At 45.3% G+C, this 16,851-nt stretch overlaps 1 protein-coding gene across 1 annotated transcript; it reads right to left on the bottom strand.

The window, feature by feature from the left end:
* Positions 1-351: 351 nt before the first annotated feature.
* Positions 352-14,543, bottom strand: LOC118097944 (beta-1,3-galactosyltransferase 2-like). The gene is made up of 2 exons (XM_060268919.1): positions 14,303-14,543; positions 352-2,021 (listed from the first exon to the last, which is right to left on the bottom strand). The coding sequence occupies exon 2, from the start codon at positions 1,930-1,932 to the stop codon at positions 808-810; it is 1,125 nt and encodes a 374-aa protein (XP_060124902.1). The 5' UTR covers positions 1,933-2,021; positions 14,303-14,543; the 3' UTR covers positions 352-807.
* Between the last annotated feature and the right edge of the window lie 2,308 nt (positions 14,544-16,851).

Here is a 16,851-nt window from a genome sequence, read left to right as displayed (position 1 = left end):
TGGTTTTGTTTAATTGTGAAAATTGCCAAGGTGGGGTATAAATAGACTCGGGAAGGGAGGAACGGGGAAGTCGAAGTTATGACAAAGTTATTAAAGTGAGATTGGTTTTTGTGTTTTTCAATTTTTTCCCTAGTTTTTCCTTTTTTCCTTTCTTTTTTAAAAAATTGTTTTTGATGAATTTTTTATTGTATTATGATATGATGCAATGATCTGTAGTTTTAAGCTGAAAATTTTAATAAATATGTTTGGGGGGAAATGTATATATATTTTAAAAAAACCAAAATCCCGAACAATTGCTTTAAAATGTATAATTCCCCCTGGATGGGCATGTAGGACACCCCCAAAGAGGATATTACCGGGAATTCCTGGATGTATGGCAACCCTACGCCTGGAGCCACACCTGCATGGCCGGAGGGTTGCTCTCTCCCAGTAGGTGAGGTGGTGGTTTTGATGATCTCAAAACTCTGAAGTTGTCAGTTTGGCACATTAGTAGCAGAGTGGTCAGTTCAGAGGCCAAACAAGTTGCTATGGGCAGCTGCAGAGATTCTATGGGGAGGAAAGCAGTGTGAATGGCAACGGACCACACTGCACGATGAGTATGTTATGTGGGGCAAGCTCGCTTCTGAGGGCATAAATACACATTTTGACAAGCACAGAATCTTCCTTCTTCTCTGAGCCATCCTCCCCTTCCTCACCGCAATTTGTTGGCATGGATTTGTCCATTGTACAGGAACATGCCCGCATGTTGCCAGTCCTCTATGCCAACTTCTCCACAAGAGGATGTGTGTCTGTTCACCTCCCTCCCTTTTAACTCTTGCAAGTCTGGTTCTGGTCCTGAAAGTCAGGCCAAATCTGCAGCAGCTCCTCTGGCCCATAATGATGCACCACCACCACCTTGGAGAACTTGCACTTCTCATACTTGACTTTGTATACATTGAAGAGACCCCAGGGGCTGTTTGTCACGCTGATGCCCAGCTCATACAGGCAGATTCCCATGAAGGCATCTTCCATGTTAATGACCTTGATGGTCTTTGCCACCTGGTAGATCTTCTTGGCCAGATCCCCAGAGAACACATACCCTGGGCCTGCGCAGTAGGGCGGGTAGGTCTCATTGGAGTACACCTCCCGTGGCACATACCACTTGTAGGCCTTGTCACGCAGTGGCTTTGTTTTCCAGTAGATGTACCCTGTCATGTAGTTCTTCTTGGGTGGCAGGTGAGGCTGCAGCAGCTGGGATACCATGTAGTTCACATTGAGAAAGATGTCACTGTCTGCCTTCACCGCGTAGGTGGCATTGGGGCAGAACTTGCTTACCCACTCCATGCCCATCAGAGTCTTCAGGGTAAGGTTGTTGTAGGTATCCAGGAAGTCCTGCTGAATAATGTCTCTGTGGATGGAACTCTCCTCTTCCAAAAGGGCTTGGAGCGGGTATCCAAATTTTGGGTGGACACCCGTCAGAAAGAGACGAAAAATGGAAACCCCAGGCACCGAGCTCTCATTGCCCCATGTCTGCCGGATGGCCTGCCTTGTGGGAAAATGCTGGGGCTCAGTTATCACTAGCAGGATTAAGAAAGGGCTCCTCTCCTGGCATTTGTTTGGCTCGTTGAGAAGGAACCTATAATCAGTGGAATAGACAACCTCCAAGGGATGCCGCGTGGCCACTGGTGGTGGTGGGGAAAACAGACCAGAGGGCTTGGTCTCCTTTGTCTTCTCCAGTGCAGATTCCCATTCAAATACCATGGCACTTTTACGATTGCCTGCGGAATTTGGGCTGCCCTTGAGCTTGATGTTGGACGGCAAGGAAAGCGTACCGAGGGACTCCCATTCGTTCTTCGCAACAAGTAGGAAAAGGAAAACAGAGCAGGAGATGAAGAGGACCACGGTGGGCAAATTCTGTAGCTGGCTTGTGAGCATCTTCCTTGCACCTTCCATACTTCTGGTGGGCAGGAGGAGGGCACTTGCAGACTGTATGCGGGTGGGGGAGGGATTCTGGTCAGCTGTGTCCTGTTTCCAAAGACAACCTGCAAAAGAAAAGCCGAGTGAAAGGGAGGTGAATTCTGTTCTCTCTCTCTCTCTCTCTCTCTCTCTCTCTCTTTCTCTCTCTTTCTCTCTCTGTGTGTGTGTGAGGCAAACCTTTGGTATAAGTCTGGGTGCATGGAGAATCAGTGTGCCAACTGTCGACACGCTCAAGACCTGCCCATAATACCTGCCTTCTTGCCCTTGCAATCTGTTTCTGGAAGGAAAAGATGCACTCTCTGTGGTGGCATTATGTACTCAACCCATCTTTTTACAGATCCATTGTATTCCAAATAAAGTGTTATATGAGTTTGCGGGTGCCAGACTCATGAATTCCTGGATGCAGTAAGTATTAAAACACCAGCTTCCTGATGAGGTAATTACCTGGGTGATGAACCATTAAAGGAAAATAAAGGGAAGGGGCTCTGTCTGAGACAGCAAATGGGTGGGCCCCCTCCCCCAGCCTCCCCAAGCTAGAAAGACAAAGTCAAAGTTTTGGGGGCTGTGGTGTGAACTAGAGGAAAAGCTGCAGGCTTGAAAGGCACAGAGGCAGGGCATGATGTTTGATTTCTGCTGGGATCCACAGCTGTGGCTACGGGAGAAACAATAATTATTGGGGTAATTATGCTCCAGCCCTCTCCAGCATAGGCTCAGGTTGTATATATGTTTGTGTAAATTAACCATATAAAGACCACAAAGTCTCCACTGTGCTTCACTTCTAAAAGGAAACACAAACTCTGGGTAAAGTGACCAGCTGGGGGTGTGCCAGGGTGTCTGGCAAGTTGAAAGGCTTGCACTGATGGAACAATTGCCACTGTGCTACATGGAATTTTTCCCTGTATTTCCAAATTAGGCCATAAAATTAGGAATTCACTGAAAGAGCAGCAGCATAAACAAAAATTCAGCAAGTGCAGGAGGCAAATTTAGCAATACAGGTAGTCTAAATCTCAAAATGTTTAGAGTGCTAAGTCCTTCATCTGAAACAGGAATCGCTTACTTGTTGTACATGTGATGCTAAAATGGCAGACTTTATACACGTTTGGTGGAATATTTTAATTTTTGCTAAATTCTATCTCAGAATCTTATGACAGCTATATTCATTTTTGTGTCTCTCTCAGATGATGGGTTGGATCCAACCGTGGTAATACTCAGAGTAGACTCATTTAAATTAATGGATGTGACTAACTCAGGCCCATTCATTTCAGTGGGTATACTCTATGTAGAACAGTGATGGCGAACCTATGACACGCGTGTCAGATGTGACACGCAGAGCCCTCACTGCTGGCACATGCCCCATCGGCCCATTCACGCTGCTGTTGTTGGTTTCCCCCCATTTGTTCTCCCGCTCCTCCTACAGCTTGCCTCCGCTAGAGCTTGTCTCCGCTGTTAAAACCCGGATTCTGTTGTTGTTGTTGTTGTTGTTGTTGTTGTTGTTGTTGTTGTTGCTGCTGCTAGCCAGAGATTGGTTTTTTAACCCTTTCTGTGCTGTTTCTTTCCTGGTGCTTTGGCAGACTATGGTTGGGTGTAACAGCATTCATTTTTAACCCGTTCTGTGTTGGTTTTTTTGGCGTTTTGGCAGACTATGTCGGTGCTGCGTGTTAGTTCCAGTGAAGGTATTATTCGTCATATATTTCTGTTCTCTTCCCCCCCCCCAAAAAAAGCACAGCAGCTTTGGGGCATCCCCCCCAAAAAAGCAAAGCAACTTTTGCACCCCCCCCCAAAAAAACCTCCAAAACTTTGGCCAGCAGCTCCCCAAAAAAATCTCAACAACTCTGGGCACTTTGTGATAAATAAGGGTTTTTTGGTTTGGTTAGGTTAAATAATTAGTTTTTGGTTTATTAAATACAGTTATATATTACAATTATACATTTTTGTTATTTAAACAATAAATATCGCGAAATTATGGTTTTTTTCTCGAAGTGACACACCACCCGAGTTATGCTCAGTTTTTTGGTGAATTTTGACACACCAAGTTCAAAAGGTTGCCCATCACTGATGTAGAACTTGGTTGAACACAACCCTAATCTTGTTGAAACTTACAGGGATAAGGATCTCTGTTTTCGGTGTGTTGTTGTTGGTTATGCTAGAAACCACAGTTTGTACAAGACAGTATGGCATATTGCCCTTATGGAAAACTTACAAATGAAGGCTGGCAATAACAAAGAACAAAGAACAAAGATACCTTTGTGGGAGACTGGTGGCGCTTCATTTCATTTAAGAGTTTTCCGGAAAACCAAAGATCAGTTCCAAAGGTTTATACTAACTTAATAGTAATAAGAATAGTTACAGGTAGGTAGCCATGTTGGTCTGACGTAGTCGAAACAAAATAAAAAAATTCCTTCCAGCAGCACCTTAAAGACCACCAAGTTTTTTTATTTTGGTACGAGCTTTCGTGTGCATGCACACTTCTTCAGATACACTGAAATAGAAGTCCCCAGACGCTTATATGTAAAGAAAGGGTGGGGAGGGGTATCACTCAGAAGGGTGCTGGAAATGGGTGATTGACTGACTGATAGCTGTTGACGACTGTAAATGACTGCAAATGGTCTTGCATGAAAAAGCAAGGGGTGAGATGGCTGAAGATCGCTTTATCATGTATAATGAGATAAGAATCCAATGTCTCTGTTCAAACCAGGTCTCTCCATGGTTTTAAGCTTGGTGATAAGTTGCAATTCAGCAACTTCTCTTTCCAGTCTATTTCTGAAATTCTTTCTGAAATATTTCTGAAATTCAGCCCTCTCACCCCTTGCTTTTTCATGCAAGACCATTTGCATGACTTCTATTTCAGTGTATCTGAAGAAGTGTGCATGCACACGAAAGCTCGTACCAAAATTAAAAACTTAGTTGGTCTTTAAGGTGCTGCTGGAAGGAATAATAAGAATGTGTTATACAGATGTGTATAAGTGGGATGTATGGGTTGTTAGGGGAGGGGTAGTACCACGTCATGCTCCTTCTGGGATAGTTTGTCCACCTTTGGTCCCCACCCTGCATTCAGGGTGGGTTCCTAGAAGCTATCAGCATGTGACAGCAGCCACACACCCGGGAAAAGTCTTTGATTGCTGGCTAAACCAGGTGAGGGCTGTTGATGGGTCTCAAACCCTCAGTGACTTAGGTACTTTCCTTGCATGTGAATACAGGCAGCCCACCTAGGAGAAGGAAAACTCTGATCCTAAACCTCCACTGCATTGTGGGATCTCTTCAGGAGAAGAAAAGGCTAAGGAGTAAACCCTACACAAATCCCAAGTGGAATCCCTAACGTGGTTGGATGGTGCCTTGTATGTCTCCTTCCAGCAACTCCTGCCGCCAAGCTGGTGCCAAAGGTCTTGCTCTGCTTTCACATCAGCAAGGCCGAGAGGAGGGTCTTGTTGTCTGGGCAGCTCAGGACCTCCATATACCGTGCCCAGGCTTGCGCCCCAGGGAGGTCACTTCGGTGATGCTAATGCAGTGGTTTGACTTCACCCCCAGAGGAGCACTCCATTGTCTCTCAAGACAGACGGATGCCAACAACTGTTAAAAGTCGTAGTGTATGTAGGGCAGGCATACAGGGGCGTACCCAGGATCAAAATTAGGGGGGGCAAGGGGCGGGAGGAGAGGGGCCACAGTGGGAATGTGGGCGGGGCTACATTGCCTGCGCCGCCCAGCTCTTCCGAGGAGGCAGCCCCAGGCTCCCGCTCCCGGCGCAAAGCTCCAGAGGCGCACGGGGAACGCGAGCCTGTGGCTGCCTCCTCCGCTTACGTTTCCCGCTCCCGCTTAGCGCTCCTCCGCTTACGCTCCCCGCGCCCCTCTGGAGCTTCGCGTCGGGAGCGGGAGCCTGGGGCTGCCACGCTGCGCCCCTCAGCCTTTTGCTTCTAGGGGGGGCAATTGCCCCCTCCTGCCCCCCCTGCCCACGCCCATGCAGGCATAGGCAACCTTGGCTCTCCAGATGTTTTGGAAGTACAACTCCCATGATCCCTAGCTAACAGGGCCAGTGGTCAGGGATCATGGGAGTTGTAGTTCCAAAACATCTGGAGAGCCAAGGTTGTCTATGCCTGATGTAGGGGAATACAGGTTTCCATAATGTATTTTGGGGAGTCTCTGGGGATATTTTAAAAAAGCAGAGGGGAACTCTTAACTACAAAGCTCTGATAACAAAAGAATATGCCCTTTTACCCTTCAGTGGCTACTTAAAATATAGAGTATTTGCAAATGTAAGTAAATTAATTTAAATGACAAAATTTACTGAAGGGCTCAACCAGTACAAATCTCAAATTTAACCTGGGCCTAGGTGACTCTGGAATGTGAAAAGTGTGTGTGCGTGCACCAATATTAATATTTGTTCTCTTTGTTCTTTTATCATGTCCAGTAGCTTTATCTGAGCAGTATATGATAAATATAAAAGGTCTGTTGCACTGCTGCCATCAGCTTTTCGCTAAACATTAAGTGCAATGTTCATAGTATGATGATTGACTCAGCAACCACAGGATCCTGGAGTTCTGAGGCAGGATCCTGGAACGTCAAAGATAACTAAGGAAGCTGAAGCAGCTGCAGAATCTCTGACCTCTCCTGCCCTGCAGTTACAGGAAACCAAGATTCCAGAAGAAGGTCAGGTGGGGACAGATCCTTTTCTTCTTTTTCCCGTCACTTACTCAGCCTCCATTAAAAAGCACTTTGCCTGCCTATGGCAAGCTGCAATCACAATAGCAGCGGTTGTTGGGATTTTTGTACACCAATCTGCTCAAGCAGTGAGGAATGGTATGGATTTCCTTGAGGAAAATGAATGACCTGGGAGGAAAGTGACCAGCCCAAGATAACATCGTCATAGGTATTTACCCAAGGAAGAGAAAGACACCTGTAGGGTAAAGGTTTGCAATTTGGTGATGAAGAATTTAAGAATGAATGAAAGCCACAAATCAGTCATGGTTACGCAGAAATTGTGTACAGTGGATCACTGCCAATGTCACTTAAAGGAGCCACGTAATAGTTCTACGCATGGCAGGGCAGGAGGAAAGGAAGCTCAGAGGGGACTTTAAGCAAACTGGAACCAGTGCCTGTCTGGTTCTGTAAAAGGTAAATGTAAAGGGACCCCTGACCATTAGGTCCAGTCGTGACTGACTCTGGGGTTGCGGCACTCACCTCACATTATTGGCCGAGGGAGCCGGCGTACAGCTTCCAGGTCATGTGGCAAGCATGACAAAGCCGCTTCTGGAGAACCAGAGCAGCACACGGAAACGCCATTTACCTTCCCGCTGTAGCAGTACCTATTTATCTACTTGCACTTTGAGTGCTTTCGAACTGCTAGGTTGGCAGGAGCTGGGACCGAGCAACGGGAGCTCACCCCGTCACGGGGACTCGAACTGCCGACCTTCTGATCGGCAAGCCCTGGGCTCTATAGTTTAACCCACAGCGCCACCCGCGTCCCTATCTGATTCTGTCCCTCTGCACAAACATGGAATGCCCCCCTCCAAGCACAATTCAAAGTGTTGGTGCTGACCTTTAAACGGCCTCGGCCCAGTATACCTGAAGGAGCATCTCCACCCCCATCGTTCATCTAAGGCACTGAGGTCCAGCTCCAAGGGCCTTCTTGCGGTTCCCTCCCTGCGAGAAGTGAAGCTACAGAGAACCAGGCAGAGGTCCTTCTTGGCAGTGGTGCCTGCCTTGTGGAATCCGATCAGATGTCAAGGAAATAAACAACTATCTGACTTTTAGAAGATATCTGAAGACAGCCCTGTTTAGGGAAGTTTTTAATGTTTGATGTTTTATCGTGTTTTTAATATGCGTGGGGTTTAAATAATATATTATTATTATTATTATTATTATTATTATTATTATTATTATTATTATTAATGCCCCTGCTGGATGAAAGAGCCATCTGCAGATGGAGGGACACAACCCAATATCTCTTCTTGTACAATCATTATCTTGACACACACCTTCTGAGTGGGAAGAGGACCATTCTTAATTCCCCTTGCGCCGGTAGAGCCTGAAAATGTATTAGCACAGTGGTTCTACCATCGTTGTGCTGGTGGAGCCCCTATGTTGGTGGCTCAAAGGAGTGGAGATGGAGACATGGTGGTGTTGGAGCAGAGCATGGCCACGGAGTTACGCTTGCTCAGAACATGCGCCCTTCCCCTGCCTTGTTGGCGTAAAGCTACAGAAGGTCTGGTACCCGTTGGAACATTCCCTTTGAAATCAATGGGCTGGTCTCCTCTCCATCTCCATTGGAGGACAGGAGTCTAACTAACGCGAGCACCAATCACAGCGCAGTGCCAGGAATGTAGAAGACCAACCAGGGGACACAGGGATTGATGGCCGCAGGAGAGGGGAGGCCATGCCACTTTGCCTCAGAGTCCATGGGAACTCAAGTGGACAGGCACCTTGAAGAAGAGCCAAGGTAACAACAAATAGGCGAGGGGGGGGGGATAACACTTGGCTGCTTCTTCTTTTTGGCTTCTCCAAACCACTGCAGCTCTGTTTAAAATAATAGACTCATAGAATCATGGAGTTGGAAGGGACCACAAGCATCATCTATTCTAGTCCAACCCCCTGCAATGCTATCCTCTCACTTGACACCTGCTTGGTTTTCCTGGTCAGCATCATTTCCCCAAGCACCCCTTTCCTTGACCTGCTTTTCCTCTGGTTGGGCTCTGGGAGAAGCCAACATAAAAAGGCAGCTGGGCGATGGTAGCTTTTTTGGGAAAGGGCATGTAGGCATGGTTCATCACTCTCTTCTTGCCCAATGCTTCCCCCCTTTCATTTGCCCCTTTCGCACTATACTTGTTTGGCGTGGCCTGCGATCTGACCCATGGCATTGGTCATCTAGCCTGGCACCCACTTGGGCAGAGGAGAGAGAGAAGAGAAGATGTGGAGAAGGGGTCTTGCTCCAAGATGCATTCAGTAAACCCCCTGGCCCTTCATATTCAGGCCATGTGAGGGCAAACTGGCTACCATATGCTTCACTTTGGGCTGCCCAGAATAATCAGCCAGGAGGTTTATATGGGCAACAGGAGCCCTTGATTCTCTGGGATCTGACTTCTGGTTCAATTTGCATTGCTGGACTGGTCAACGATAGGGCTGGGAGGTACCTCAGACTTATCATCTTGCCCCCATTCTTCTTTCCCATTAAGCTGGATCTCAGGAACTGTAGGCTTTTATTATTTCAAAGGAAAAGCAGTCATGATCCCTTCCAGCTCTACAGTTCTCTGGGACTATTATTCTACTGCAACCTCTGAGGCCATTTTGCAAAGTGCACAGCCTAACCAAATCAAGTGTGAAGAAAGCATCCTTTGTTCCCTCTTAGGACTATTGCCTAGTCAGTGGTAGATCTGGGGGTCTCAAATTTCCGCGGTGCCGTGTGTGATGCCAGTTTGGTGTCCCCTGCTTCTCAAGGCTCCATGCCCAGGGTGGCCGAACCCCTAAATCTGCTGCTGGCCTAGTAACAGTTCAATCACACACACACCCTTTCCGCTTTCTTTTTGGTTAACGTCCACCCTGAAGAAGAATTCTGATGAACTTGGAAGCTTGCTCATTACTTTCAATCCATCTTAATAAAGGAGCTATGCTGCTGTCACTCTTGTGGGCTGCCATGGACCAATGGGTGTGCCTGTACTGCTCTCAGATTCACAGTGATTCATATGTTCCCCTTCCCTAGTTCTGTCCTTTATGTTATTTGTTTAAAAGGTTTCTTGGCAGCTCAATAAACTGGAGACTCTCCTCTTGCTTTAGAAACTTGTTAACCCTGTTGTTAAATATAGTTTTTGATAAACTATTTCCTTAAAGGTCTTAATTACTTGCGAGCATTTTGCTGAGATTTTTTTTTGCTGCCCTCCCCTCGCCCCTTTCCAGACATCAATCTTGGCTCCAGTACAGGTTGAGCTGGCTTGCCTTTATTGCAGAAGAAGCAACAGCTGGACAATAAATCTAAGCCAACCGCCACATGCCCCATCAGGCCTCATTGTATTTCATTTCTGTTGCTGCAGCTGCAGCTTTCAGCTGAATATGGTCCAGGCATACCTATTGTGCTTGTTTCGGGTGGTTCCACCTTGCACTGAAGCAAAATGGTGAAAAATCTGATTTTAGCTGGGTAACAGTAGGAGCAGGGAGCCCCGCAATGAAATCTCTGCACGTATTTCAGAAAGTTAAAATATGGACACAAAAGTTGTTGAGTTGTTGTGCCAGTTCCAATAGCAGTTGCTATACGTCCAGAAGATACAGGAGCAAGTGTTTTCTGCACTGAAGCAGAATGGTGAAAAATCTGATTTTAGCCAGGTTTTGAATTATGGTGCTGGAGGAGACTCTTGAGAGTCCCATGGACGGCAAGAAGATCAAACCTATCCATTCTGAAGGAAATCAGCCCTAAGTGCTCACTGGAAGGACAGATCGTGAAGCTGAGGCTCCAATACTTTGGCCACCTCATGAGAAGAGAAGACTCCCTGGAAAAGACCCTGATGTTGGGAAAGATTGAGGGCACTAGGAGAAGGGGACGACAGAGGACGAGATTGTTCAACAGTGTCCTCGAAGCTACGAACATGAGTCTGACCAAACTGCGGGAGGCAGTGCAAGACAGGAGTGCCTGGCGTGCTATGGTCCATGGGGTCACGAAGAGTCGGACATGACTAAACGACTAAACAACAACAACAACAACAACAGAGTAGGAACAGGGAGCCCCACAATGAAATCTCTGCACATATTTCAGAAAGTGAAAATCCAGAAACAAAAGTTGTTGAGTTGTTGAGCCACTTCTGATAGGGGTTGCCATATGTCCAGATTTCCCCAGACATTTCAGGGATTTCTGCCAGGACGCTGTTCCCAACAGCTGAATCCCTGGTATGTGCAGGAAATTCTGGAGGTATGGAAACCCTCCCTAGCACAAGCCTCACACACTCTGAGTTAGGCAACAATGTGGAATCAATCACTTTCTCCCCTTTCTTTCCCTGTTTTGTGTGCTTGCAAGGGTAAACTTTATTATTATTATTTAATACAGCTGCATTGTGGAAGATCTCTTCTGCACAAGTGAGCTGTTTTAAAATTTATTTTTAAAATTTCAGGAACCTGCATCTTTTTCTGTTGGCCAGCAGAAGGAAGATAGAAAGGGTGTGTGTGTTTGTCTGTCTGTCTGTCTGTTTGTGGGGGGGGGGGTCCACAGAAACGGCATCAGACACACACACCCCAATGTGATTTTTGTGTTGGGTTTACTTCCCATTTTTGGATTTTCCCTGTTGAAAATCCATTGACTGCCAGTTGGATGGGGGAAATGTCATATGCATGGCACCCAAAATACCAACCACACTAAACTCCCTTGTGGATGAGCCCCTCGTGAAAGGCATAAGAAAGCAATGACACCCTCTAAAATGTTGAGCCTATTAATAGCTGACATCTTGGTTCCGCTCCTCTAATATTAGGAACCCAAGTTCTTTCAGAACTCGCCTCTATGCATCCCTGGCTCAATAAACAGGCTTGACACGATTATCTGAAAGGTTATACACCCGTGTGCCGCTTAGAAATAAAGGAGCACTTGGGGCTTCGATTTTTAGCACTGCCTTTCAAGAGATCACTAACTACGGCACCTTACAGCTTGTATAAATTGCAAAAAACAGTTTAATGAGATGAGGAAGGGATTACCACCAGAAAGAAACTGAATACTAGGAGTTCAAAGCTAGGGTGGTCATTTGAAAAGGGTTACAGGAAGAAAGGTTCAGTGATGTTGCTTTAAAATAAAACAGACTGGTAAACCATTCAGCAAAGGAAAGGGAGAGGTTTTTTTACAATGAAGATACAGGAGCAAGTGTTTTGAAAAGTGGACTTTAGCTGCAGTGGTGTAGCAGTGATTGCTGGTGCCCGGGGCTATGGAGGGTAAACGGAGCCTGTTGTGCCAGCCCAGCCCTCACCAGCAGCACCAAGTGGGACTGGGCTGCACTGCCTGCCTGCCTGTGCAGGGGGGAGCCCAGCCGGTCGATGCAGCCCTTGATGGGCAAATTCCCCTGATGCCCATGGAGAGAAGTGCCAGACCAGGGCATTCTGGGGTCACCCCTTGCCCACCTCCCTATGTCCATGCCTGTGCCAGCTCACTGGCCAAGCGAGGAGCGAGTGAGCACTGTTGTCCAGGCAGCCATTCAGCGAGGGGGTCAGGGATGTGACAGTGAGACCACCCTGGAATTAGGAGCCCAGAGACCCCCAGCAGCAGGCAGGGCGAGACTGGGATCCCTGAATGGGGATGCCTGGTTTGCGCCTCCTCAAAATTGTGCTGCCAGGGCCATGCCTTCCCCCACACTACACTTCTGTTTAGCTGACCAGGCTCTTAAAAGGTATCAGCATCGCCAGTTGCTATTGATTTTTTTATGCCCAAATCCTACAAACTACTGGACCCTTCTTACTGCTTCCATCGTGTGGCATCACCACACCATCTGGGTCCAGCAGTTTGCACTGTTGTGTTTTGCACATGAGAGGGAGAAGGAAGACACAACAGTAGCACTTCAGGGAGTGGAAAAGGCTAGCTTGGTCCCCAGCTTCTATCTATTTGCAGCTTTCCCTTGTGCATACTTTTACACCGTGAGCTCCTTGAGGCAGTTACCTTTGCATTTGCTTCTTATGCACCATGCATTAGTTAACAGCCCCCCAAAAGTTACTAGGCCACATAATGAACACATAAATAAATTACTAGGATGGCTTTTTACTTGGAGGGGAGCAGGACAGATGAAACATTTCATCCCATCTGTACCAAACCCAAGTAAAAATGTGGTTAGCAACCAGAACAGGGTTGCCATACATCCAGAATTTCCTGGACATACCCAGCATACTGCAGTTGGAAGCAGTGTCCAGGCAGAAATTTTTTTATATATTTTTTTAATTTTTTTTGGATTTTACATAAAGAAAAAAGAAAAAAGAAAAGACAAAAATTTTAAGATAAAGTACAAAAATATGGAACAATATCATCACATCTTATTTCTTCAATGTTCTTCACTTATCCTTCTTACCATTCTTTTATAGTTAACTCATAACATTTCCAAAATCTTAACTGAACATCATAAAAATACATCTTGGCTATCTTATTTATAGATAATTCTTAATCATTTTATATAAAAGAGTGAAGAAAAAATGGAAAGAAAAGACCCATATAAATAATAAAAAGACATAATCATATTTTTTCAATTTCAAATCTAGACATTTCGGACTTCCTCATTCCCCCTTCTTGAGTTCTTTATAATTCACTAATTATTGCAGTTTCCAACTCTAAGATTACATTCTTTCTTCCAAATTGTAACTTCTTTTTAACCATTTACCCTTCATACCTCTCCTTACCTTTATTACCCGATGTTCTCTACCCTTTTACCCAAAATTATTCAAACTTAAGATCTTTTACCCCCTTTTTATTCCCACCCTCAAAACCAAATCTACCCCCTTTCCTTGGAATCGGTGTCTCCAGAGATTTCAGCCAGCTCCTTGATACTTTCCGATTTCAAACCATGTTTTATCAACCAAAAAAATTTTACACAATTCCCCCTCACCCCACTCCTGCTCTGTCCCAATCTAAATTTTGCTGACCCTTTCCAGGCAGAAATTTAAAATCCGGATGTATCACAAGCCATGTTGGCAGTGTCATTTTTGGAGATTTTGCTTTTAAAAGGCTCAAAAACATCATATTTTTTTGCTATTTTGCAAAAAAACAACAACAACCAACAAACAATTTCCCCCTCAAAAACTCAACAACTTTGCCCTCCCCCCCAAAAAACACTTCAACAACTTTTGTGTCCTGATTTTCACTGTTTGAAAGATGGCAACCTTAAACTAGGTCTTTCCCACAGTCAGTATAAAAACACAAGGGGCTGCCATATGAGAGACAGTGCTCAGCCCCCAGCAGTCATTTGTGTTTTTCATTTGGTTTTGTAAGAACTTTATTTACCGTACTTTCTGTATGGTACGGGGTGTAAAGCGTGTCTTTTTCCTTTTCCTTTTGTTTGTTCTCTCTATTTCTGTAATAATTCAATAAAATTTTTTTTTTGAAAAACAAAAAACAAGGAAAAAACCCACAAGGGGCTGCCATATGAGAGACAGAGTGCTCTGCTCCCAGCAGCCCCCAGCCCACTTGCCTGCATACACTTCCTTGTCACCCTTGGTGACCAAACAAATGGTTAAATAAATACAAGCCTGCTCAATGAAACACCTTTGCCATCATCAATTTCAAGGAAATCTCATTCAGTGCTCCAGGTATTTGTTCTCTACCTCCTTGAGGGACCTCTTAGTGGTGCCTTTCTACCCCTCTCCCATTCTCTTCTCTGAGGTGCCTTTTGCGGCATCTCAGGTGAGCACTTACCTGCCCGAGGTGCTGTTCACTCAAGGTCGCCACCTGCCTTTGACAGAATACTCTGGCTGCATGTCAGCTGCAATTTACCTTTCCCCGGGGAGGGTGGGGCACAAGAGGAAGGGACAACGCCTACGTCATCCAGATAAAACAGAGAGGAGGGAGCAGGTACTCTGCTTCCAGAGAGTCTTTTTTCCAGGACCATTGAAGCACCTGGAAGGACTCACCACCTGCATGCCAATCCCATGCTGAATCTCTCTCTCTCTCTCTCTCTCTCTCTCTCTCTCTCTCTCTCTCTCTCTCTCACACACACACACACACACACACACAAGAACATGCCCCACACATCCCAAAGCCAAACACAAGAACAAGATGAAAGGGATGAATTTATTTTATATAAATGCATACCCTCCATCATTTCTCCAAATAGGGATGCCCTATTCATTCATTTATTTAATTATTATTATTATTATTATTATTATTATTATTATTTTCTGTTTATACCATGCTCTGTGTGGCTTCCAAATAATAATAATAATAATAATAATAATAATAATAATAATATAACATTAAACATTCAAAAACTTCCCTGTACTGGGCTTCCTTCAGGTGTCTTCTAAAGGCTGTCAGTTACGGTGGTACCTCGGTTTTCGAGCGTCTCGGAAGCAGAATGTTTCGGTTTTCGAAAGCCAAAAACTCAGAAGTAAATGCTTCCATTTTCGAACACACCTCGGAAGTCAAACGGCTTCTGCTGTGTTTTTTTATTTTCTCCATTGACTTTGCAGACCACGAAGTCTGCAACCATTGCGCCTCAGTTGTCGACCGTTTCAGAAGTTGAACGGTCTTCCAAAATGGATTGTGTTTAACAACCAAGCTACCACTGTACTTAACTGCTTGGCTCAGGGGTCGCATAACTCCATACCCTCCAACAGTTCTCCAATGAAGGGTTCCGGTTTTGCTCGCAGGGAAAATGGCTGACCCTTGTTCCATGGATTACGTTCGACAACCGAGCTACCACTGTACTTATCTCATTGGCTCAGGGGTCACATAACTCCATACCCTCCAACATTTCTCCAATGAAAATAGGGGTGTCCCAAGGAAAAGTGGGACATTGCAAGATCAAATCAGAAACTGGGATGGCTTCTGTAAATCTGGTTCTGTCCCTGGAAAATATGGACATAGCTGAGGGTCTGCATAATGCTGTATACCAAAGCAATCATAATATGAAATATGAAACACTCCAAACAAGTTGTGCTTGAAAAGACCATGATAGGTAACAGAACTGGAGGTGCCCATTATCCAGCAGCAAAACAAATATGACATTATCCAAGCAATGAAAATTTCCCGTGAAAATCAAGGGGCTTTTCTGCCTTCTTCCACTTCATGTATAAAAGCTCAGCAGACCACTGAATCTGATTTACGGTAAACATGCTCCATTGCTCCTTGAGGTCAGTGGCCTAGTTTAGTGGGTGCGGCCCAGTGTACAAACAGAGAGAGCTTTCTCCACTGACAGTCCCTCCATATTTCCCGCCTGAGGCAGCTGCCTCACTCTTTCCTCATGGCAGAGCCGGCCTTGATTACTGTTGAGTGCAGTTTACAACAAAGGGATAAATAAGCCCACCCATCTATTTCCCCCCCAGTAGATTTTATTAAAGCTTAAAAGAACATATACAAATGTCAATATCAACTACAAAATAACTTTTTACAATGCAAAAAAAGCATGAAAAACCCTAACCTAAATAAAAACAAAAATAAAGGAAGAAGAAAGAAAAAGAAGAAAAAGAGAGAGAGAGTGTGAAGGGGAGGGATTCTGATTCTTTGTCTGTCAGCTATATATATAAAAATATTCAAAACATGCGCTCCAAGGTAACCCCCAACTATTCCACTTATAAAACAATATTGTATTCACTCCACAAACCCAGATACCACAAATTCAAGCCCACCAACTTCCGGCGAGAATAAGTTCTTTATAATGGGGAACTTTACTTCATAAGCTATCCATTCTTAAGGAAATCAGCCCTGAGTGCTCACTGGAAGGAAAATTCCTGAAGCTGAGGCTCCAATACTTTGGCTACCTCATGAGAAGAGAAGACTTCCTGGAAAAGACCTTGATGTTGGAGAAGGGGATAACAGAGGACGAGATAGTCGGACAGTGTTTTCAAAGCTACTAACATGAGTTTGACCAAACTGCGGGAGGCAGTGGAAGACAGGAGTGCCTGGCGTGCTCTGGTCCATGGGGCCACGAATAGTCGGGCACGACTAAACAACAACAACATTTTTTTTTAACCAGAACAAAAACTGGGGGGGGGGAGAATTACAGGGGGAGATTGCCCAGAGTTGTTGAGCTTCTTTTGGGCGGGAGTCTCCAACACAAAAGGAAGCAATTATGAGTCCTGTATACCGTAATTCAAGTTCAAGTGTTATTAGAGAGGGAGAAAAGGTTTTCTCAATCTGCTTTCTCTATGCTATGCATAATTTTTATAAACTGCTGGAAGGAGCAGGTCTACAGCTTGAGGGTACTTCTGAATTGGACCCTGTCACTGAGGAGCAATCACAATTGG

The sequence above is a fragment of the Zootoca vivipara genome, chromosome 16 (assembly GCF_963506605.1).
Source record: "Zootoca vivipara chromosome 16, rZooViv1.1, whole genome shotgun sequence".
Lineage (NCBI taxonomy): Eukaryota > Metazoa > Chordata > Lepidosauria > Squamata > Lacertidae > Zootoca > Zootoca vivipara.
Note: the sequence above shows the minus strand (reverse complement) of the source record. Positions and strands in the feature narration are given on the sequence as shown.

Excerpts from the sequence above, each read along its gene's own strand:
- LOC118097944 (XM_060268919.1), bottom strand. The coding sequence starts at position 1,932 with ATGGAAGGTGCAAGGAAGATGCTCACAAGCCAGCTACAGAATTTGCCC.